The sequence below is a fragment of the Nesoenas mayeri genome, assembly GCF_963082525.1.
Source record: "Nesoenas mayeri genome assembly, chromosome: 3".
Lineage (NCBI taxonomy): Eukaryota > Metazoa > Chordata > Aves > Columbiformes > Columbidae > Nesoenas > Nesoenas mayeri.
In genome coordinates, this window is record NC_137544.1 from 90,309,451 (window position 1) to 90,335,153 (window position 25,703).

General features: G+C 46.4%; 1 protein-coding gene across 2 annotated transcripts in view; it reads right to left on the minus strand.

Moving 5' to 3' along the window:
• Nucleotides 1–420: 420 nt before the first annotated feature.
• LOC308038371 (uncharacterized protein) overlaps nucleotides 421–25,703 on the minus strand; it is a 58,117-nt gene continuing 32,834 nt past the window's right edge. Inside the window, exons 4-5 of one of the 2 annotated variants that reach the window (XM_080340865.1) lie at nucleotides 15,497–15,550; nucleotides 421–3,391 (exon numbers count right to left, since the gene is read on the minus strand). In XM_080340865.1, coding sequence (XP_080196991.1) covers nucleotides 3,263–3,391; nucleotides 15,497–15,550 — 183 coding nt within the window. In that variant the 3' untranslated portion in view covers nucleotides 421–3,262. The remainder of the gene's footprint in view (nucleotides 3,392–15,496; nucleotides 15,551–25,703) is intronic. The other variant, XM_080340866.1, reaches the window with a different exon arrangement.

Here is a 25,703-nt window from a genome sequence, read left to right on the forward strand (position 1 = left end):
AATGGCATCTAGGGCCCCAAAGGTGGGTGCACTGAGCAATCTGGCTGTTTTGGAAGAAACATCACAGAGAAAGGCATTTCTGTATGGGAGGTATGAGAGCAACAGACTTGGGGGAGCCAGCAAGTCCACCTTACAACCCCTGGAAAATGGGCCAAGGCCAATTAAGAATGAGCTGCAGCTGTCAAAGAAGGGAGGATTTTAAGATAAGAGAAATGGCAGGAAGCCTAGAGGAGATCAGAGCTTGGAGGGAAGAGCAGAAAAGGCCTCCTGGGAATGAGCCTAAGTAGGACTGCTGGTATCTCTTGGAGGCCTTGGAAAAGGGGAGATAGACAATAGACTTGTGAGATGCTGGTTACGATACAGAACTAGCAGTGCAGGAAAGAGACAGGAATTAGCTCAAGGAGATTGCAAGGGGTGGGGAATACACATTACAAGTACCTGAGATGTAGTTTTCAGAGCAAGATCCTGAGGAAGGGGTGAACTAGAGTTATGCTATGGCAGAGCATGCATGCTCTGGCTGTAAGCAAAAGGGCTGCTAAGAATCTTGAGACAGAGATGCAAGATTTACTGAGGCTAAAATTATAAGCCAAAGACCAGCTGTACTGCCACCCACCCTTCTGTTTTGGGGGGATGTAGACCTCCAGCCAGGTCACATTCAAACTCCAAATAATAGGCAGGTCACTCAAAAGCCAAAGCACCTTCTTGGTAAGGGAAACATCAGTGAGGGCAAACATACCATATTAGGGCTAGCCTCAAAGGGAGCAGCTCTTACATGCAAAAAAAAAAAAAAAAACCAAACAAAACTGGCATTCATTTCAGAAAAGCTCTTGCTAGTTTGCTTTCAAATCACTTCTCTTATAGACACAGCTTGGAATTTGGGAGCACTTGGGACTGGCAGTGCTGTGTCATGGCTCACTCTGCTTCATCCCCTCCTACATGCCTGCCCACAGACACCCAGCAGCTGGCAAATGCATGAGACCCACCAGAGATGTGAATGTAGCAGCTGTTACACTTTATTTCATTGTTGCTGTAGGTTTTTTGTGGGTTTTTTTTCTTTTTATTTTTTCCTTCTGATTGGAAAAGACAGAGAAAAGTTACAAAAGTACTAAAAGGCAACAGTATTGGCAGGACATCCACATTCCCCACTGCCACCCAGCAAGAGGCAGCCTGCCACACCTGCAGGCTGGCAGAAACACCTTGGCAGCTCTTGCTGAGCAAAGCCTGGGGACACAGGGGTTGCAGCCCCAGCCACCTGCATGTGGAACGTGCCTCTTCCGACAGGTACCAGGCTACAGCTGTCCTTTCTCCTGAGCACAGGGATTTGGTCCGAAAGGGCAACGCTTCCATGTCTTGCACTAGTCAGCTTGATGTGGCAGCAGTTAAAAAGCTGAGGTGTGCCATTAAAACGAGGAAAGTAAAGTGTCTACAAGGGCAGGAGAAATCGGCCTCTGTTGGAAGAAGAGACTTCTTGCAGGAAACAACAATGCTCTGCCAGAGGTATCTCACCAGCAAACACAAGCAATGCCTTGGAGGTGGTGCTGGTGCAAAGGGTGGCCCAGCTGTGGAGCCAAAAAGCAGGCAGAGCTGGGGCAGCTTCAGGACAGATGTCCCTTCACCGCCTTGCCCATCTGCTCTGCCTGCCTACAAGGTGGTTGGAGAGGGTGGTGGGTAGGTGTGGAGGATTCAGGTCCCCAGGCCCACACAGCCTTTGGGTGTCCCCCAAGGGTTTCAATGACAGGCCCAGAAAGCACCACTGAATGCTGGTTCATTGTGTGGCCTCCTTCTGGCAGTTGGACTGACCATTGGTCTCATCCAAAGAGTAACAAAGACCTCCACACTGGAGCAGATTTAAAACCAAAAAATATTTTGTATTACTCACAGTTGCTCCTCTTGATCCAGACAAGAAGTAAACTACCCACTCCCCCTTGCACTCAGCCAGATACAGGCTCAAGGTGGGGAACAGCCAGACGAAGAGGTGCAGCAAGGGCAACAATGCCTTGTTCCTCTGCCTCACCAAGAAAGGCGAGAGGTTGTTCTATTAGCTGTTGCCTCATGGTACAAAACACATGCATGCCTCAAGGCCAGATCTCAGTCAAACTCCAGTAGCTGCAAGGCCCAACATGGTCCTGACTGCCTCAGGACTGTCTATGGAGAAATACCCCACAGCTTCACCCAAGCTCTTCTCCTGTTTCTTCCACCAACAGGTGGCCACAAAACAAAGACTTCTTTCTCCCACTCCATGCTACATCTAGGAATACTTGTTGCATTGATACAAGAGTCTACCTCAATTTAATAGCCAGCATAACAAGGGAGTGGAAAGCTTGCCAGAGACATTAGATTTTGTTGAATTTGCTGATATCAGTTACCTTCAGCATCACATTAGGCTAGCAGTGCATTGGGACAATGCTATGAAGAAGTGCTGCATATCCCAGAACACAGCCTCAGCAGAGAGGAGACCCAAGAGCACACAGCCACCCCCAAGTTCTTCTCTCTGATGATGCGGAGAGGACTGAGGGTGAGTGTTGCATTTTCTTGGACAGTTGAAGACAGACCTTTCATTCTATCAATAAAATTTTATTCTAACCCCCAATCTACAAGTGAGAGGCTCATGCCTCCCATTTCAGATGATATCAGAGTTGCCAGCAGACCCGCTGGAACACACAACTAGATGTGCCAGTTACCCACTCCCACCTCCCTCTCCTAGGGTCTTCCACTCAAGAGAGCATGAAGTGAATACAATTATATCTCAGAGGGATCTTCTTGCTTTGCAGGCAGCCCTGTACAGCCTCTGTCTCCAATCCTGAGCTCACTTCTGAGTGGGAGAAGAGTTAGGTCTATAACAAAGCACTGTAGACCCAGGTACTCTTGGGAAACTGACCAGACTTGGTTTCACACCCTGATCACTCATCTCTGCTGCCATGTAGGCCATACTAGCCCCTGAACCCCTCAGGGTTATCTTCCTTTACCACCATCCCCATGTTTGACACTGCCTTAGTGGCTGTCTTTGCAGTTTGTAGACCTGACTGGTTTGTTTTGCCCTGAACGACAAAAATCTCTCCCTTTGCCACTATTTAGATATGGCAATGGTATGAAAACAGGCACTGTTGCAAAGCCGTATGCTTCCTGCTTCCGAAGAGGCTGTGCTGCAAAGATGTGTCATTGTCCCCTTCTCCCACCCATCCCCTTGGGTATCACCACCTCCCCTTCTCCCTGCCAGGCAGGTGGCTGGTTGATAGTTCCTGAGGTTTTTGGAGAAACTCCTTCAGTAGGCACATGACGGTTCTTCCACTGGAGCTATTGGGCTCAGCGGCTTCAAGGTGCTGAGGGAACGGAAGGCAAAGGTGGATGGATCATACACAAAGTGGGGCGGTGGGCGGCCTCCGTTGATGCTCTGCAGGGGAATAAAAAGAGAGATGAAGTCAGTGCTCATATAAGCTGCAAACAGTGATGTTCTTGCTTCAAGTACTTTGTCACATCCCCCTCTTGTATGACTACACCCCCTTGAAGGCATGGCCATACTTGTACTTGCAGCAAATGGCACGAACATTTGCAGTGAAGTGCTTTGCTCATGTCCTTGCTCCTATCTCTCAAGAAGAAAACATGCATGTCCACTCCCCTCCCAGGACTGTGATCTCTGGTATCCACATGACCAGGACTCATGGCACCTGTAACCACTAACTGATACAGGATATCCATGATGCATTTAGAGTCCCAGAGTCAGAAAAGCACCAATGCCAGAAGGTATCGTGTGGAAAAGCTAAAGTCAAATTTACTTGGCCTTGAAGGAAGATCTACCACACTTTTAGAGAAGGGAGATAAATCAAGTCATCTCTGAAGACTCATTATTCAGTCCTACTTTCAACAGCTCTCCAATAAGGATTCACAAATCACCTTTTCTTAGTCTATAAGCCCCAAACACACTGAAACCCTCCAGAGCTTTGGCTTCAGACTCCACAGTTCAGTGAGGAATAGCTGAGAGATGCCCAGAGGGAAAAGATCCTGCCTGGGATGTACCATGGTCACAAAAGACCATTCTCTCCCCTTTTGCTCCCAGTGTTCAGGACATGGTCAGAGCAGATCCAGATCAAGGAGGCCAGAAATACCCAAGCAGCCAAGCAGCCCTTACACTGCATGACAGGACAAAAATGCTGTTCTCCAATAGGCTGTGATGAGACCTGTGGAATTATGGTGCCAAAGAAGTGACTCTACTCTGTTAAATAGGGAGTGTTTTCCTTTTACTTCTCAGGAACTTCGTTTTGTTTCTTTCCTTATGCAAGCAGAAGCACAGTGGGGCAGCAGCTTCACAGACACTCTTTGGCCAGGAGAGAAGGTCTCATGGCATTATGGGCCAGCAGAGTATTCAGTCATGATCCTGCAGAGTTCAATCCCCAGGGATAGGTGTGAGTTACTGAGTGCCATACGCTGGGAAGTTCATCAGCTTAGAAATTCACGCACATGTCCCCTCATCTCATTTACACCACTGCTGGGAAGGGCTTCAGCATTGTTTTCACGGAGGTTAGAAAAAACCCAGTGGGAGCAGATCTGGCCAGAGCTTTTGTGTTATGTGCCTCCCTGCTGACTCTTTCAGGCCTTTCCTAAGCAAGACACATGGTTTCCCTTGCTCAGCCTGCACTAAAGGACTGTTTCTCAAAGAATTAGGCTTTTTAGGAACAACTACCAACTCCACTGTCTCCTCTAAGACAGAGGTTCATTTTGGCACTTTAAGGTCAGGTCTATCAAACAGCTGCAATGACATAACAGCACAACAAGGTAATATTTTGACCCACCTCCCTCTATCCTGGCTAGGTTTCAACTTGTCACGACAGGACAAGCACGTGCAGCTTTTCCACGAAAGCTGCTGAAATGGTCAGGCTCACCCAATCAGTCACACCAAATAAGAGAGCTACCGAAGTGTACAAGCCAGGTCCTCGGCACTGCAGTCACTGCAGCAGGATCTGGAAGCCTCTGCTCCCAGGATCTTGGTCGCAGCTTGGTCCCATGGGGCAGCCTTCATTTCAGAAAGGGCCTCTTTAAAAGCCAGTGTGGGCAACGTGTTCCTGCCTAGTGGGTACCTCCTTTGGAAATTAAGATGGGCACTTGAGAATGGAAAATGCCAACATGGTGCTTGGCATCAGCTGTGCCTGGAGTTTGAGCCAGCAAATCATGCCTCACTACATCCCCCTGACACCTTGGCCAGCAGTATAAGAAACAAGAGAGGCAGATTTAAGCGCCTTTACTCAATAGCCACCTGCTGTGGGGTTATATATGGTGTGTGCTCTGGCAAACCTCAGAGCTGGGGGGTAACGTAGCAACCCCTATTCAAAGCTAAGGGGCAGAATAAATTAGCACATTTGTCCTTCTCCAGAGCAGAGAAGGTCCCCCACCAGTGCCAAGAGGGAATGGGAACAAAGAACCTGGCAGTCCCCTCCATTTTGAAATGCCAGACAGGATTAGGGAAGGCAGCTGAATCAGTTCATTTCTGGCGGATGGCAGATGGAGAAGATGCTGGGGAAAGACTGGTCCAGAGGACAGATGAAAGTCATCCACAAAACTCACTAGGCTTTGGGTGGGAAGGCACTCTGGAGTCTCTCTCCAGGCTTCCTTCTGGCACCAACATGTTGGGCAGAGAGCCTTCCCAAAACATCACAAGAGAGACTGGCACATAACAAGGGCTGAGGTGAAGGACAGGGACATGAGAAGACCCAGGAAGATGCAAAGATTCTCCGGTGGCCAGACACCTGCAAGTAAGGCTCAAACTGCATTCAATCCTGCCTCTTCATCATGGCACCTCTTAAGTGGCCACAGGACAATGGCTGGCTTTCAACAGTGCAGCTAACACAACAGCAGGCAAGGGCAAGGTGAGAAGGGCTCTGTGTCCAGGCAGTAATGCAACTTCTCTTATTCATAGCAACACCCTGTCCAACCTACAGTCACTTACAACCCTAAGCAGAACAGGTCTGTCTTGTACCTACTCCATGACTGGTAGGGCAGCACCTCTGCTAGTGACCTTGCTGGAAGGAAGAAAGCAGCAGCACCAAATCACTTCCCTCTCTTCTTGCAGAAGAGCACATTTTCTTAGGAGCTTGTATCCTGCTCTGGGGATAACTAGGCCTGATCTGGCTTAGTCCATGACAGCATTTGGAATCCCAGCATGTGGTGGTCTGGCTCTGATGAGCAGCACAAAGCAAAGCTCTGTAGATGTGTTCTCAGAAAGAAGACAGACAGGGCTGGCTGCCAGAGAGGGGAACACATTCCTTCCACCCTGTTGCTTGGGCCAGCTGCCTCCCTGTACTCTGGGCAAATGTCCTAGCCAGCCTCCCTTCTCAAGCACATAGCACCAGCCTGTGATGCCTAGGACATTGCTTTGACTACAGAAGGTTGCTGGAGCTGCTGCCACAGCAGGCCCTCAGAGAACTTGCCATAAACCTACCTGACAGCCCCTACTGAGCAACCCCAGGACAGCTCCTGCAGAGGCTCCTCAGAGCATAAACACTCCATGCTTGACATTAAAGGCCAGTGTGTTCACTTTAATGGCATTCAGAGAGCTGGGTAACTCACACAAAATGGAGCCTAATATGGGCCCTGTGCTAATGGCAATCATTAACCAGAGCCCTCAATTCGTTAAGCAACGTATTTACCCAGCTGGAGAACAGCCCAAGATACAAGCACTCGGTTGCCATCAGGAAGGCGCACGTGCTCAGATGCTCACTCTGTCACACAGCCCCACACTCGCTTCCACAGGCTCCCCTGCTCTCACAGTCTCAGGTGCTCCCCATGCACTTCCCTGGTCGCTTGTCCACACCCCTCCGTGCACACACAGACCTCCTTTCAACTTGGAAATCACACGGAAAGCTGTCCCCACCTGTACAAATCTTGTCTGCTCACATCGTAACTCAAGCTAAGCAGGGCCTGAACTCCACCAGCATCCAGGGGAGCACAGCTCATCACTTGCTCGTACAACTGCCCAGAACAGACAGTAGCTTCAGCACCTGCAGATGCCCATGCTGCTCATTGCACAGCTCACTTGAGTTAGATGAGCTCCTAAGGGAGCTGGGCTTGTGTTACACACATTTCAAGCAACTACATGCCGACTGCCTTGGTCACACACACTTGTCAGCATGCACCCAGACACACACTTCTTCCCTCATATACGGACATGCTTTTATATGCTCTTGTAAAGCTGTACTGTACTCACCAGTTGCATTATCACCATTAAATACAGGTGGTAAATAAGCAACCAGGCTTGAAACATATCAGAAGCACATTAACAAAGCACACCTAAAGATGGTACAGATAGTGACTGGATGCAGGTGCTTCAAAGACCACCTGTGAGAGCCAGAGACCACAGAAGAAATCTAGAATTTCAATCATATTAGGAGCCCACAGAAAGCAGAAACGGGCAACTGCTCCATAAATCCATCTGTAACACAATTTTGTGTTTCAGCAAGGAAAAAGTACATAGCAAGAAGACAAGCAAGTAAAGGATAAATCTACTAACACAAACTCACTTTCCTCCTAGAAACCTATCCCTAACCCCTATGAAATCTGGGAAAATATCTGAAATGCAGATTGTGAAATAACTCAGTTTTGGTCTCTTGATTCTACTGAAGTATGGTTCTCTTCTTTGGACAAAGCAAAAGCAAGCACAGGTCCAAGTGTACTTTCAGCTGTGGGAATGACAACCCCCACAGGAGGGGAAAAATGAAGTTACCTAACACAACAATGTCTCGGAAGGGAGTGGTGTGCAAAGGGTGATACAAAACTAAGTCCTGCTTCATACTCTTTGGTCCTCTTTCATAAGAGCTCTACTATCTTGGCGGGATTCAAAACCAGATCAGCCTGTGCACCCTGCCAACCCATCTCCTACTCAGGGCCAAGCAAGCACAGGAGTCTCTTCTTTCCTACCCTTGAGAGCTGGTGGTTGGGAAACACTGCCGAGCTCTGTTTAAAGGATGCTGCCTTCCAGTGGTAGATGCCTCTCAGTGGTGGGTGAATGATCCCTTTGCAGTTTGTAGACTCACTTGTTAAAAGTCCTTTGGGATGAAAGGCACCATGTAATTGCAAGTTGTAAAGATGCATCCGATTCCCACCACCACCCTGTGTGAAAAGGAATAAATCCCCAGAAGAGCCTTGGCAAAGACGAGTGCCTGCCTGCAATGCTGTTTGTGAGACAATCACCTTGCCCAGGAGTGGACAGAGCCAGAGGTAGTATCAATGTTCAGGCAGGGCACAGAGAGAGTAAAGGCTGTCAGAATCCCCAGGGGAACATTTACAGGTACACTGCTTTTAACTGCACTGTGTCTTCTGCTCAGCCCTGCCAGGCAGTTAGAAAAGAAACTGGTGACACTTCAAATTCGATGTGTGAAACCACCATCAGCGAGCAAGGGAAGGGGACCTTCAGGCCTGTTCCTAGCTACATCTGTCATTCTGGACACAGCCCTGACCAAGTCGCTTCCCATCATCTGTGCCTCAGTTTCTCCTGTGTATAATACATACACCATAGTCAGGCAGCCAGGATGAACTAGCATCTAGATGTTGTGCCCCTCAGATGAGAGGCGATTTCTTTCCAATTACAGTCTCACTTCAGGCAGTTTTCAAGAAAGTCACTGACCAGCTCCTCCAGTGGAGCAGCAATTCACATATAACTGCTTCTTCATTAACTCCAATGAGGCCTGACAATTTATTTCAGTCACAGACCTGGAGTACCTCAAAGAATAACTTTTCAATGGCAAACCTCTTCCCTCCTTAAAGTCTCTCCTCCAACCCCAAGTTTACATGCAATTTAATTTCAGGGGAGAGCTAAAAGATAAACCATGACTGAACTTCATTTTAAGGCTACTCTTCTCCCTTCTCTTCCAAGAAAAGAAAATATAAATTCCAAATGCTGTTCTGACAAGGAAAACAAAACTTCACAGTTATCACTATTTTTCTGTGTTCTTCATTACCCTTCCCTAAAAAGCTGAAAGGTCTGTCTTCCTTCACCAACATAAGGCTGCCTAACACCTACTTCCTTTTATGCAATCACATTGCAAAGACCAGTTCAATAGCTTACAAACACATTACTGTTCCTCTTAGAAAGGGAAAAAAAAAAATAAATCTATCAAACATTTGTAAATGTGTGTGCAGACCTGTTAGATGGCAACTACCAGACTTCGAGAGGTGCCACCAGACAGACAACACTGAACTTTTTTGGAAGGTACTTCAAAGGGCCTAGCAGATGCTTGCTGGTCACTTGCCCAAAAGCAGAAATAGGCCACTTTCAGATATAGGTCCTTGCTGGCACCAGTGTAATAAGCCTTTCTTCTCCTCTCTCTCACACATCTTTGAGAAAGCGGACTGCAAGCTTTGATTTTGCCTGCCTGACAGTCTGAAGGAAGGAGACTCCACAAGGAAAAGCGACAGATGGTCATTTAGAGGGCCAGGTTGTCAGTGCTCCCTGGCCAACTTGGGGAACTCACTGCTCCAGGGTCCCTCTGAAGGCCACACAAATCTCTTAGGAACAAGTGAATTAACCCTGTCCCCCACTAGTGAGCTGTGTCATTTCTCCACTTTTTCTCCTGATACAAATTGGCCTGTGCTTCCCTGCACACACCTGCAGCAGTTCCTGATGACACCCTATGGTCTGCGTGTGCCAGAGCAGGAAGAGGTACAGGCACAAGTCCTCTCCATACTCCAAAGCAAGCACAGACACAGGCAAGGCACAATTTGGCCCTAAATCCCTCAACTATATGAGAGTCCATAGCTGTTTTGTCTATACACAAGTGACACTACCTTGTCCTCTCCTTCCCCTTTCCAGCCTTCCCCGTGTGGCATGAACGTCTTCCCTCCCTCCCTCTGGAGGGATCACAGCCGGCTGCCCTGGCAGTCCTCCTCCCTTGGGTCGGGAACCTCAGGAACCGTGCTTCTCACAGAGCCAGCACATGGTGCCTACTTCGGCATGTGCAGCTTCCAGTTTGTATGAGGTCAGGGCAACCCAATTCCCCCCCAGCCAGGCTGGCACAGAGCAGTGTGCTGCTTTTAACTTAAAGGGAACCCAAATTAAAACTGCAAAGTGAGTATTAATTACCCTGGCATGAGCAGGCTGCAAACACATGCTGACACAGTGCACTTGCCTCTGGACAAACCACCCCAGCAGTGGAAGCCAAGTGCAGGAGGTGGGTGTATTATGGGAGAGGTGTGTGGGAAAAGAGGATTACAGCTCTGGGGAGCAGGAGGGGGAATGGGTGTCAGGTTCCCACAGCCACATGAACAAAGGGGAGCAAGGAGCAACTGCAATGGGCCTGGATGCAGTGGTAAAAGATGTGCCTAATCTGCCATCTTGGACTTGAAGGTCTCTCAGAAAACAGCGGTAGAGCCGCTGTGGCTTTCTGCCATCCCCCACCTCTCTCTGCTCCATCACCCAACTGTGACCCAAAAGTCACCAAATCTGTCCCCCTCTCTATGAAACATGCCTTGCCACTTCCCAGTCCCTTGAACCACAGCATCACCAGCCACAGCTACCACCAACACACAGGTCTGTCCCAGAAGCAGATGGTCACTGGGCTGCACCTCAGCCCTAACCAGCTTTCTACCCTTCCTCGCCCTTCCTTTCTTAAACCAGACCTACAACCTGCATCAAACCACTAAGCAAGGACAATGCTGAGAATAGGATGTCAGCCTCCTGACTCACTACTTTCATGGTGCTGTCTGCATTACAGAGCTCTTGGTTATTCCACAATGTGTATTCCGCAAGCATTTACATGATTTAACGGGCACAAGGACATACATGGCAGGAATTTATGAAAAGCATGCAGCAATAAAAAATATTTTCTTTAAGGAAGCAGAAAAGAGATATGACAGTCCCTCTTCTGTCTGCTATGGACAGGCTGAAGGGTGGTTAGTCTTTGCCATGAAATCCATTAAAACAAATGCTAAATAAAACAATGTCTGGAGCCAGATATTTGGGATAGTTTTTAACAAAGGCATTCCAACCATGGCTACACTGGATCCTTCCTCATGCTGAAGAAACTCTGAATAAGTCCTAACAAAAGACTTTGTTCAGACCAAGGGCTGGGGTTCTCCAGGACCAGCTATCACCACGCAGAGAACTTCAGTAGGCAGCTCAATGGCTAGGTTGGGAGGAGCTGGTTTCCCCAATAAGCAAATGGGTATTTGTTCTCTCACTTGGCAGATGACAACCTTCATTTTGCTCAGCAGAGATGTGCCCATCAACAAGAGACATGAGCTTGAGGTAACTAGAGTGCTAAAGGTAACTGAAGTGCTAGGTAACTAGAGTGCTAAAATCTCCATGAGGGGCCTCTGCCCAGCAAGTAACCCAAGGAAGGGGCTGGCCAGGGAGATGAGTCTCTCTTGTTGCTTCCAAAGGGCAGGTTCAGGTTTAGGCACCCAGCCACACACTAAAGACAACCAGCAGGGTTGGACAAAGTGTTAACAAGCTGCAGTTTGGGCTCTTTGCTGCCCAAAATGTCAGAGCTGTTTAGACTGCAGGATAAGGTATGTGGTTTGAAGATCAAAGCCCAGACTCCAGTTCTCCTCACACTCTCTCTTCAGGCAAGTCACATTCTCTGCCAGTTTCCCGGTTTTACTCACTCTGAAATTGCAATAGTAATATTTATATGCCTCTGGGATGCTTTATTTAGCAAGGCTTGCAAAGCACCTTTGGAGCCTGTGATGGAAGAGGCAACATATATATGCGTGTATGCATATATGTACGCATACATACACAAAGAGTCTTCTGATTTTTTAAAAATCTTTACTTCTTGCTGTGGAGCCAGAACCAAAGGTTTGTACCAATACTGCTCTGTCACCTAGTATGCCTTGCATTTGTGAATAGCTCAGACATCTGCCAAGAAGGCTCAGGCCAGCATATCTCCTGCTCAACACCAAGCTGAAAAGGTTGCTTGTTTTAGGAGAAGAAAACCTAGCATGTTTCTGCAGTGGCCTTTTAGGATGCAGATGAAAGAGATAAGAGACAGGGAAGTAATTCGAGGGATGTGGCTCTTGTCCAAGCAGAGGGCATTCTCAGCACTGATAAGATCACAGCAAGAGCACAAGAGGTTTATTTTCTGATTTAAAATTCTTGTTTTATTTTTAGATAGGAAAACACATCTCTCTGATCAGTTAGATTATCAGATAGGCCTTGAAATCCTCACTCCCTCTCTGCCTGTCCCAACAAGAGCTCTCAAGATACCCAGGGGCTTGTTAGCTATGTCTTCTACCCACCTACTGCTGCCCAGCTCCACCAATCCCATTCAGAGACTGCATGTAGAAGTTTGTACAGGAACAAGAACAGGACTAGATGACAGACTTTTAACCTTCATCCCAAGATGGCCTGGAGAACTGAAGACTTGCAGTATTATAGAAAGACTCCAGAAGATGTGTCTCTGCATTCAGAGCTGGCTACAGCTGACCAAGCCTGGTCCAGGACCAAGGCAGTTACACCCTATGAGCAAGTGCTCATACAGCCATCCTCTTTCCAGTGGCTAAGGAAGTGTCTCCACACAGCACCTGACTGTATCATGCAAATATGCCCTGGATGCTAAAAACACCCACACACGTGTGCAACCCCTCTGATTCACCTTGCTTCCAGTTACAGACATGACACTGGCTGACACTGTGGGACACCAGTGACCAGGTCTGTGCGCACACATTGCTCGCCTCACTGTGCAACACCTGTGTAGGCCCATATCCACCCCTCATCTTGCACTGACATGTGCTATGCTACATCTATTATGCACAAATCCATACTTCATACACAAACCGTCACCTCCAATTTATCTCTGCTCGCCTGCCCACAGGGGCCAACTCTCCTGTTCCATTATCCTTTACTGGGGAGGGGCAAAAAGGAGTTTTTTAATATTTGTCTTCACAGTAGGCTCTGACCTCTCACAGCTGTTGTTTCTGAACACATTTCAAACACAACTGAGCTGTGGCACATTTGAGAAATTTATTAATCTCTCTGCCTTAATCTGTCTAGGTTATTAGACTTCTCACATCACTGTCCCATCATCCTGCTTAAGAACTGCTGAGTGAAAAGGCTGTAGCCTAACACCGCCTGAGTTGACCCATGGGAAACTGAAGTACAGGAACAAATGATAAGGTGGTACCTTAGTATTAAAACAGCATGTGGAGAAGCAAAACTCAGCCTAGGTCACTTGCTTGAGAAAGACTCCCAAGGACCATGAATATTTCCAAGGGTTGAAACTGTGTTTCAGTGCCAGAGGGCAAAAACACTGCTCCTCCATCTCACCTTCCAATGAGAGACTTGCAGCAGAAGAGGGAGGGAAAAAAATAGCTGGGATGATGCATGAGATAGCATCTACCATGTATCCTGACATGCCAGCAAAGCCCCAAGAGGTCAAGGCAACCAATATACCAGACAGATATGCAAGCGCATATTGCCCAAGACCATGTCCTGGCATGCTTTAAACATCTCCATGGACAGAAACTTCACAATTTCTCCAGGCAACCTGAATCTCCTGTATTTCAACTTGTGCTCATTATCTCTTGTCCTGCTGCTGGGCAACACTGAGAAGGAACCCTGTGCCAAGCATGTCTTACTGGCTGGATTGAGGTTTCCTTTTATACTGAGAGCACAGTATCATCCTTCAGAGGTATTGATCTCTCTCAGCTGCTTCCAGAGCTGAGGCACCTCAGCAAGGTATTCTGTCAGGAACATGCAGCCTCCTTTCTAAGCAGGGTACACAAAAGGGAGCACTTTTAATCATTTGAAAATTGGAAGCAAAAATGCTCCTTTACCTAACAGCTCTTTCACTACTACAAACCAACAAGAGACTGTGAAGTACCATATGCTGTTGTCATAGAAACCACACAAGCACCTTAGGTAGAGATACACTGTCCCAGCTTGGCAAGGTTGGCCAGAGCAGCATTGTTTCTGTACTGTCAGAAGTGTGTGCTCTCAATTTCTGCTGTTTGTTTTAGTGTGAGCAGACATGGGATCAGTAGGGAGCAAAGGGATAATTCTGCCTCTCAGATTCCTCAAGGACACAAGAGTAAGCTGCAACAATGAGCTCAAGGCATCAGGGGAAACCACCCCACTGAGGTGTCACTGAAACCCCAGGGACCAGGGGACTGTCACTAAGCTGCACTGGAAATAGCTCCAGTTCAGGAACACTTAGAAAAAAAAAGTGAAAGCACGTGGGACAGGGATAAAGGAAGGAAATAAACAAGTTGCACTGAAACACTGCAGTAAGATTAGACTGTTGGTAGGTCTGAATGACAGGCACAGTCCAGGGAGAGCTCACAGGGCACAGAAGCAGAAAGCTCTACTGAAAACAACTCAGGCAGGAGCATAAGAGAACATATAACAAATCAGGATTAATTGTGCAACCAGAAGTGGGTCTGCTGGAAGACAGGACTGAAGTACCCTGGCAGAAGGCATATGAGGAGCTCGAGAAATACCATCCAGCTCTGCACAAGGCTCTAGCCAGCTCTACCTGCTCCTCCTCCTCTCAAACACCAAATTCATCCACAAAGCAGTGATGGGCATGGGCACCAAACAGCACGCCCATAACAGTAGCGCTTCTGAGTCCATAAAGCTTCAATCCCATTTCTTGCTGGGCAAGGTGTAAACCCTGAAGGATCCTGGTCTGTCATTCATCTCTCTTGCAAGGCTGCAACTACTGCAGTGAAAGTAACAGTTTTATCAGAAACATTTTCTTCATCCTGACCTATTTTTGCCTGTGTATCGCAAATGTGGAGGATCATATGGTGTTCAATGGACTGAGGCACTTGTTTTGGTTGCCATGTGCAAGGTCACACACACATCTTGCACAGCACCGACCAAAAGAAAGCCAAGGTACTCACAAAGAACAAAGGAGACAGTGGTTGGCTGAAGAGTCAGGGGTTGGAGTACTAGAGACAGACTTGGAGGTGCAGGCAGCACAGACTACAAGCAGGAGAGTTTAGTAAACCTAGACCTGCTAGGCGTGTGTGTGCTCCAAAACAGGAGATGCTCAGACACTGCAGTGTCATCCCAGCTACAAAGCCACCCAAGCAACATAGCTCCCTCATATGCCGCCATCCAGTCCCATATCCCACGCAGTTCTGCAGATGCCAGTGCACCGGGCTGATATAGTCCCTTTACAGCTATCCACCAGTACCTCTCACCCCTACCAAACACCACTTCCCTTGGTCAAGAAGGATCCAAATTACACTCTACAGAACAGCCATACATAACTGTACGAGCTCACCGCAGGGGATGCAGACTTTCACTCTGAGGAAGCTTTGAACCCATAGTCTCCAAAATGGAAAAGCCAACATATTATTAGCCTCACCAGCACCTAACAAATTGCAACTGCAATCTATATTCCAGACTAGCCACTGTTATGCAGCTGATCAAGCAACAGGAAACCTCAAGAAATAATCTTCTAGGCCTAGATGTTAAAAGAGAATCACCACATTTAGATATATGTGGAAAGATGAAGGAACTAACATTCTGTGATTCTGTGAACTGCACCAGAAAAGGGCAACTTACACGAATTTTAATAACTCTAGTCTTCGCTCCACAATTCTTCTTGAGCAGCATCTTCTGAAAGAGAAGTAGAATCCAGGGATTAGTAGCAGTAGCACCAGGGAACAGAAAGAAGGAGGTTGCAGGGAGTCTCTTTTCATCAACATTTAACCAGAAAACAAGATGAATGGATGGTTAAATGAGATATGAAAGACTAAGAACTACCAGAGGTGGCCATCAAGTAATCAGCCTAATCTGAGACTGTCTCATCCAACCTGCACAGAGTTTTTTGGCAGTGGCTGATACCCTGACTTTCAAAAGAATGTACAAGAAATTCCACAAAGAAAGAGAAGGAACAGCTGCCTAAAAGGAAGTTTCTTCCTAATTTCTGTCAATTAGTGGTTAGACTTAGCCCTGAAGCGAGTGAATTTACCTTCCTTTTATGAAGAAAAAAAAGTCTAATGTAAATGTGGATGCTATCATTATTTAACAGTTGTTTTCATTATGTTTATTTATTTAGAACTAAAAAGCACCTGTCCATAGACCTAAATCCCTTTGCCATATACTGTAAGAGCTATTAAAGTTGTCATAACATAGGAACCGCACAACTTAGCAAACAGGATATACTTAAAACAGCAATTACTCTGTGTAAGCACAAAAATAATCAGGTGAGTTGCAGCTCTAGCCCAGTTCTGAGGCAGTGCTTTGGAAGCTGGCAAGTGAAAAAAGTAATTCTTTCCACTTAAAAAAAAAACCAACTCAAAGTGGAAAAACAAGACTTCAAGAGCAAACAGTTCTTCCATAAAAAAATATTTCAACTACATTTTTCATAGTGAAAAACTTGGTGATGGAGGCATGTCAGGAAGAAACTTCTCCACCAGATTTTGAATAAAATAATAGATTTTCCAAGCTCATGACTGTTTTCTACCCTTTTCCAGTTGGAAAGCTGTGTGAAGTGTGGGGAAACACTTGCCCACCACACACACACTTTAACAAACCAACTGAAGTGTTTTTTCAGGTTAAGTTCTTAACACAAAAGATCTGTGGAAAGACATGTCACCTTTTTACTGACATGGATGGTAATTCGTGAGATCTTTCTACTTTCTCTTTTTGTTTGTAGCCTTCCTTCTTTTTCCAGCAGAAGACAAAAGCAACACAATAAGAATAGGTTTGGAAACTCAAAAAGCTTAAAAAAAACCCAAACAACCTCCCAAAGAAACTGAAGAAAACAAAACAAAACACAAAACTGAAGACAGTGCTCAAGTGAAAATATAATATATTTTTCCAGTAGAAAGTGCTGCTGGGGAGTGGGGAGGGAAGTCCACTTCTCTACCACGTTCTGTCATTTCCATACCCCACCAGCACACCTTTGCAGTCCAAGTCCACACAGCTGCCCAAGACTTGAAGGAGTTGGAGACCTGTCCACCGTTTCTATGCTCACCATCTTCCTGGACCTAAAATCCAGCCCTCAGCACTCTCACAGCCTGCTTACATGGCTAGAAAAGAGAAGAGCACTGCAGCGAGTCTCAAAACTTGTCCATGGGTAGTTCTGGGTCTGAGGAAAGTATATTTCACTGTCTGAGCATGCATGGGGGAAAAGGGAGGTGCTGTGAGGAATTTGAGCTTATTCTTTTAATCCTTTAGCAGGTGAATCTTAATGCCATCTTTGTTATTCAACAGTGATGCCTCTGCCCTCAGGTCTGACCTGGCAGCACAGGCTACAGTGCAGCACCAAGGTTTAGAACTTAAAAGGATCCAACAGGTCTTTGCACAAACCAGGAAGAAGGAGACAAAAGGAACTGCTGAACTGAACTAACCCAAGCCAGTGCTGCCCAACTAAACAAGTAATTCTCTGGGAATTCCTATAAAAAACACAGGGCTCTATTCCCAGCCAGGCTGCAGTGCAGTTACTGCAAGGCTGGTATTTACTGTGAGGTTATTGCCTTTCTTAAGACCCCTCACAACAGGCACACAGTGAAAAAGACTGAGGAAGAACTTGGTGGGGCTGACAAACCCCAGGGGTGCAAGGAAGGGCAAAGTGAGGAGTTGTGAGGTCTTGCAAAGTTCTAGTCTCTCCATAAGCTTTTCTTCTAGATGTTGTGAAATGTTGGCTGATGGGGACGAGGAAGGGTAAGCTAGATAGCTCATGCCACAAGCCCACTGATGGGATAAAATGTGTGAGACAAAGTAGGGTCAAGCAACAAAAATGAGAATCAGGCCTTCAGATCTCAAGCCCCACGCTTTGGAGAAGAGCAAGACCCTGCCACATACTATTTGACTACAATCTGCATGACTTTGGGTGAGATTCTCAGCTTCTCTAGGCTGCTGTAAAGCTGAGCTTTACAGTAGTACTTGGCTGAACCCCAAGGATGGAGCAAGGCTGTGACACCAAATTCCACAGTGCCTCACTATCACCAAAGGATCCTCTTCTGAAAGGGCAAAAGTATCTTTAAACACAACTCTGTGGGCCAGGGAGCAAGTACAACCCCTTCTAGTATAGTCCAGTGGGGTCCAGTGCCTAGTGAGGTCCCATCTAAAGATCCCCCTATAACTTCATTGGGGTGCAACAAGAGACATTTCCCAACTACAAACTGGACAAGGCAACTAGATCTTAAATTTACTCATCCTGGCCTTCTATTAAAACACATCTGGAGGAACAGAGACCGCAACTACATGAACACAACAAAGACCGATCAAAAAGTCTGAAATAGCCTGTGGGTGGATGGACAACCAGCCAGATTGTACCAAGAGGAATTCAAGTGCTCAGCTGTACCCCAAGTCCTACGCTTCTAGCAGAAAACAGAGGTGCTCTATTAGCAATGCCGTTGTGATGAGCTTTAATCAAAATGAGGATCTTGCCACTATTTGCACTATTGCTACAGTTCAAAGAGGTTGCATTGTGCAGCAGGAGCGGGATGCCCTCCACAACATTTTATTTAGCTAATAGTGATCTCTGGTGTGCTTCTTGATGGACTTGGTAGTAACACGTAAAGATGACATCCCCTCATCCACAGGCTGTAAAACTGGAGCATAAACCTCAGCAGAGGTAGCTCTCTGGAACTGCTGGGTTTTCCTACTTCCACTTAGACTGGAAGTGAAGCAAGACTGCTTGTGCTACACTCTTCCAGCTTCACTGCAAAGGCCCAAGATAATCATAAGACGCAAAACAAAGGGAGGGAGAGAAAGAGCAAGCCAGCCACATGATCCTGCAGCTGAGAATTAATAGATAGAAGGCTAGTTATCGAATGTTATTCTATTTAATCAAATTGTTTCCACCCCACTTGCAGCCACATGCTCTCTGTACCCAGCACAGTAAAGCCATGCTTTACAAAAAGTCAAGTATCTTTGTATGGTTTTCCATACCTCAGTTCTCCCTTTCCTTGCCAAACCTGAGCGCAGACTTTCGGACAGGGAAGCTACAACACAGTGCTGCCTAGCAACTGCCAGGGACTTTCCACGGCAGACTCTCCTCATCCTCCCTCTGGAGACCTCCACGTCACAAACCAGCCACAAGATGCAGCAACTCATTAACTCCTATTTACATAGATACAAGACAGAGCTGAAATAACATTTATTTGGCTACATGGCTTGCAGTAGCTGAAAGCCAGGGGGAACAGCCTATAAGAAAAATGACACATTCAGTTTAGTAACCCCACAATTATTCCTAACTACTAGGCCAATCTGGAAGTGCAGTTTTATTTCCTCGAGGGTTTTTTTGGGAGCTATGACAAGGAGAAGAGCAGAGATTTGCCAAAGGTCATGAAGAATGTTAGTAGCAGAGCTGAGAATAAACCTTAGGGTTTGGTTTCTGGCATTCTTTCTTCCACCTGCAGAAAAGGAAATGGAAGAAAGAGAGGCAGCATCTGTGCTCAGCCTCCCTATTTCAATTAAAAAGTCCCTCCTGTTAGTTTCCAACAGGACTGCTGGCATCAGAGCTGAAACCTACAGTTTGGGAGCACTATTATTTGCATAAAGGAAAGTCTATTTTACGATCTACTGTGGCTTCTGCTTAAAAGGAAGAAATGACATGACTAAGGAAATGTGGAAAGCCCTTTTGAGGGCACAAGAGTTATGCCATGCTCTAAAAATAAGCCTGAACTGGAACATTTTAGGGTTAAACTCTCAGAAAACAGCAGAATCAGTTCCACCTAAGAACCTTCCCACCAATCTCACCTCCCCTTATACAGATACTCGGTTTTTAATCCAGTGACTCTCTCCATCCTGGACCTGGATTCAAAAGAAAGTTACAGGGACTAGAAATGATCATTTAGAGAGTGACATATTTACGGAATGACATGCAGTAATGAACCCCTGAACTGGCACATGTGGCTTTGCTGCACATAACTGCCACATCAAAATACCACATTAAGAGCAGAGATAAACCACCCCCTGTCTCTCTCAGAGCACAGCTCTCTAGTCCAGCCTTGCTTAATCTCCAATTGAGCAGTAGTGCTCCAAATTCTCTAACACCGACTTGATCAGTTTTGAACTAACCCAGATGGAAAGTGGGACACACATATTTGCTTATGCACACAAGCTACTGTATCCAGAACTATTGTATACAAACTGCATCATCCAGATGATTGTAATATATATTAACAAACAAAATATAGGTGTTCTTAATGCAAGGTCATTCTAGATATAGTGAAATCCTCAAGAAGGATCAATTTGTGTCACGCTACTGCAGTTCAAAAATAAATAGTTAGAACTCTGCCAACAAACAGTTTAAAGGCAGGCATCACAGCTTAATTTTCAAATATTTAAGAGTTTGATCAATCTCTTAAGTAAGTGTAAAATGCAAAATATCAGCTTGCATATTAATAAACACCTTTCATCTTACATCTGCTTTTCCTATGCACATTTCTATTTTTACAATGGTTTCATTTTCACTAATTCCACAGGACAAAGCAACCACTCTTTTGTCTACTGGTGTTGGGTTTTTTTCTCATTATTGTTATTATTTAATTTTATTATCTGATTGTAGTTTTAAACCTAAGGGCTTGTCTAGAGTTGGATACAGTTTAACTACTATAATTTTTTCAAACCAGTTTAGTCTATTTCATTTAAGAGAGCACAGGAACTCTCAGTTAACTCATCATTTAACTTACAATAAATGAGCACACTTCAACAAATGCTACATACTGATATATAATCAACTTGCTTTGCCTTCAGAATTTTGCAGGGAATTTCACTTGTTTAAGAAAAAAGACTTAGCAATTTACAAAAAGTCTGTATTCAGTAACTGTGCTGTAACTTGACTCAAAGACCAGAGAACATCAACCAGGCCAGAAGTCTGCCTTTTGTGAGTTTTGTTGAGGACCCTTCACAGAAGGGTTCGTGTACTTTGACTGAAGGTATGGATGTGTCTGTCACTTGTTGACATCTTAAAGCTTTTGAGAGGATAAAAAGTTTTAGACAAAGTTTTAAGAAGAAATCTCCTCAACTCCGTAACTCTTGTTTTACTTCGTTTAGTTCGTGCAGTTAACCCTGCCATTTTCTCGGTTGACCAGAGTCTTCCAAGAACAACAAGGCAGACTAAGCTTGAATGTCCATCACAGAAAATACAGAAGCAAACTGATGACGCTTTGTTCAGAAGAACCAAAAGAAGACATTAGAATGTGAGGAAAAATTGCACTCTAAGTCACAGCTGAAGGCTGATACAAAGGGAGAAACTGCACTCAGTGATGTGATATCCACAAAGAGAAAAAAATGACAGCAAGGCAGTGAAGCAGCTCCACGGCCCAATATGGGGGCTAAAGGGGCCTCAACAAGATGCTTCTTGTAAGAGGGAGGTGAAGCAGACACCGGTGCAGAAGTGACACTGATGCGCCACATGCACATGCTGAGATGGCTGAGAGAGCACAGCCGCAAAGCCCTTCTCTCCTGGGAAGGCATTTGACAGCAGAAAGCTGCCCGACCTCCTTCCCGACCACTCCCAGAGCCAGGTTTGGCCAGGAGGAGCAGCCTTCCCCACAGCTGGCTGCTGAACAAAGCCTGTCCCCTGCTCCATCACTGCTCAGGCTGGGAAAGTGTGCGGAGGGGGACGGCGCAGGGCAGGGGCACAGCTGCAGCACAGTGGGCAGATGAGGTCAGGGAGCTGCACAAAGTGGCTATTGTGTGGCACACTGTGGCTGCAGGCTTCTGCTTGACCGAGTCCCACTGTGTGGCACAGGGCAGCCATCCCAGGGGGCCATGGACCCATAGCTGCGAGCCACCAGAGAGTGGGGAGACACACAAGCAGGCAAACCAGCAGCAGACTCATGATGAAGGGGGGATTAGAGCAGGGCCCTTTTTACAACACAGGTTGAATTAATGGAAGGGAAGCAGCTACCCCCAAAGGCAGCACTCCCACAAGCCTGGCATGCAGTCCCACACAGCCCCAGCCAGAGCTCAGCAGTGAGGCTGAAGCTTTTGGTCCCTCTCAAACCCAATAGCTCCAGGCATCTCCAGCCTAAAACACTGCAGCCCAGCACCTTCTGCATTTGCAGACATCTCCCACCCAAGCAAGCAGAGCTGCATGCCCATGCAGCAGGGTGTGAGGGAGCCAGGCTGTGGCTTCTGTCCTTTCACCGACATGATGATGAGTATTCTGCAGGGACAATTCCAAGTCTGCCTTCTCAATTGGTTTGGGAAGATAACACGCAAAAGAAAAAAGAAAAAAAAAAAAAAACACAAAAAAAACCACACACACCAAAAAACCCCACTTTTAAAGCTATTTTGTAGGCTGGGTTTGGACTGGGTTTTTAAATTCCTTGGCACCAAGCAGTGCTGCTAGGGCATGGGCATCACCTCTTAGCTCTGCAGAACAAAAACTGTAGAAAAAGAGTAGATCGTAGGCTCCTCCTTACTGCTGTAAAGCTGAAGCAACTCCAGCTGACCTTACCCCCCAATCAGGCTCAGGCTCTCAGGCACACATGACTTTAATCAGCAGAGAAACAAGGGGGCCAGGCCTTCCCAGCAATCACCTCAGGGCACTCTGCATTTGCATCACCCCGTGCAGCTCTCAGCCAGAGATGCCCCATGCCAGGGGAGCAACCACTGTCTGGGGCCAGGAATACAAGGCCACTACCCAGCCCATCCACGTGCCAGACGTGGACACTAGCTCCCTGCCCAGCCACTGCAGCAGGGCAGCACCAGGAGGGCTGTTATTTCAGCCACAGCCTTAAATCACAATTATCATCCATCACAGCCTGCACACTGCTCCACCAGAAGTTAAACAGTCTCACAGCACTTCAAAATACAAGCTAATTCAAGTGGTTTGGCCAACATTCCCCGCCTACAAAAACAAACCCCAGCACCCAAAGACTGTAAGCTGTGGTGATACTGTGGAATACCATGAAAAGCCTCAGAAATAACTTTCTAGAAAGTTCTATTTCATATTCAGTTGAGTTAGTCATTAATGGGTTTTTTTGCCACATTTATCCTCAATCTGTCTGAAATACCTTCCAAAAAAATCAATACATCAGGTCTCTTGAAGCTGTTGTAAAGGGTCCCCATCTCTATTAGACACCCGAGCCCCAGTTTTCCAGGCAAGACCTCTGTCAGCAAGTGCCACGAATCCACAGCCTCCATACTGTGCAAACACTGACCACTTAGCACCTCCAGACAGGGCAGCAGAGGAAATGCTGATTATTAAATAATCATTGAGAAAAAAATTCAAATTAAAACAAACAAACAAAAAAACCCCCACCATAGACAAGGCCTTACAAAATAAGTACTGCAGGGATTTGCCTGGGACCACACACTCAGCAAATGGTGGAACATAAAAGGCACAACAAAACAACAGTGGTGGTTACCAAAATCCCCTCCAATGTGGTGTCATTAGTGACCTCATTTTGTGCACTACTGGAGGGGTCTCAGGTCAGTACTGAAGAAAAATGGGTGAGAGCCTACAGCAAATATAAAATGACCCTGAACCACAGGTCAGTCTTAACTGGCAGAACAGCAAGTCAATCGCACAAGTGATCGCTCTCTAATTAAGCACAAGCCAGTGGCATCTCAGTCTGGAAAGATACACAGGTGATCACCACAGAGTGGCACCCGCTGCTGGGCCTGGTCAGTGCCTGCTACAGAAGAGTGTGAGCTGAAGCCTGGCCAGCACAGTCTGCCACCTGGCACAGCATCCAAATTCCCACCACTCCCAAGGCTCAGAGAGCAGATAAAGTTAACCAAATTACAGGCTGCTGTTTGAAGTTCAGCCTGAACATCACACTAGAGCCACAGCTAATGCAAACACAGCTACCTACTTACAGAGTCATCGTCTAAGCAAATAGACTCTGTCTGCCCATAGGTGACTGGTTTTCTACTGCTCCTCTGTCACCTTTGTGACATATGGTGTTCCAGATATGCTCTGGATTTGCACAGAAGCCTCGACTCCCTAGGCACAGAAAACAGGCCACATTTGCCTTGGCACTTTTACCACTAGCCCTTCGATTTGAATTTGGGGATGGAGGAAGTGAACACTCTGTATGGAGCATCTCTGGCTCAGCAGCCACTTTGACTGCTGGTCTGGCAGTCTGAGTCTGCTGATCTGCAGGGTACATCAGATGGTTCATCTATTCACTCTTCGCCAACCCGAAATCCCTTGCTGAGTTTTCTTTGAGGCCAGAAAAAAATGCAAAGCTCCATTTGTGCAGGAAACAGATCTGACTGAAAACTCCAGCACCTGCAGAGTAACAAAAATATAAAGAAAGGGACTGATTCATTAATTCACTATCATTCATCTGCACATGACAAAGTTACCAAAGTTCAAGTGCTGGGCTTGCCCCTCCTGCTCACTAGAGCCTGAGAAGGGAGGAGGGGGTAGGTCTAGTTTCACAGCTGGCAGGCATGGTAGCAGTTCCTGAGAAAAAGCTTACAAGGCTTTTAATTCAGGGTTGCCAACGTGACTTTCCTCCCTTCATTCCTGGCCTCAGTTCCAAAGCTATCCACAGGGAATGTCCAGTCTAGGCTAACATATCTCTGATGTCTCTATAGCTTGTCTCACTTCTGCGGTCACAGCTTGCCGCTGTTAACTGAAGCCTTGTCTCAGACATGACTCCAAAGCCCCTCTCTTCCCTGCAGACTTCTGCCATGGCAGAGCTAGGGCAGAAGGCACACTGCCTCCTGCAGCTTTATCCCATTCCCCTCAGTGCTGCTGCAGCACATGGGAAACAGCAGTACTGGGAGCTTGAAACAAGCAGCCCCAGACACTTCCACCATTTGCTGTTTAAATGCTGTCCTGGAGCACACCAGGAAGACAACATTAGCACAAGTCATGCCATAGAGTAAACACAGTTTCCTCTAAGCAGGGAGACACGGGGCTCTGAAAGTCACACAGCTGTACACCCTGGCAAAGAAGAACAAAAATCAGTGAAAGGTACAGACTTGTCAACTGTGACTTTACAGAGACACAAAGAGGAAGAGAATCCACAGATGGCTGCTCCAAACCTAAAGCACACAGGTGCTACCAGAGCATGTGCCAGATTACATTCACATCATCCTCAGCTAACTGAAAAACTACAAGACAGTCTTCTCTGAAGGTGCTGTGTAAGCCATAAGGCCTCGTGCATACGAGCCAGAAAGTGAACAGCTGAGGCATCTGGAACATCAGATTTCTGGAAGAGACTCCATGCTCTCACATTTGCCCTGACAGAGGAAAGGGTAGCTGTACATACAGAAGAAAGCAAACAAACAAAAAAAACCCCGACACACACAATACACCCCCCTCTACACACAGAGCTCAAAATTGTTTCAATTCTGGATTTTTAAGGCAATTTCTTCATGGTTTTGATCCAACGTGAATGTTTTAGATGTTGATAGCAAATATTCATGTTTAAAAGTATAAAAATCTTGGCCCTGAATGTCTGTTTGTCAGCCCAAAAACCTGCCCTAAAGGTTCTAGTTAGCACAAGGGACTTTTCAGGAGATATAAAACCCACACCGTATCTATCTAATCCCCCACAAAAAATGTCCAATGGAGATCAATGTTTTTTTCTGAGGAGAACTTGGAATGTACACTTTTTCAGCAGATTTTTACACAGAGGTTTGGTCTTAGTGGAGCTTCTCAAAAATAGGGCAACGTGGGGTACACTCATTGCACTAAATGAGGAAAGGATTTTTCAGTGGCATGGAAGTCAGATATGGCCTGTTCTTCAAACTAGGAACCTCCAAAGGTGACTGAATTGCCTCGCACCCTCTCTCCAGCTGAGTGCAAAGGACATTACCCCATGAGAACCCTTGCCTTGGGGTT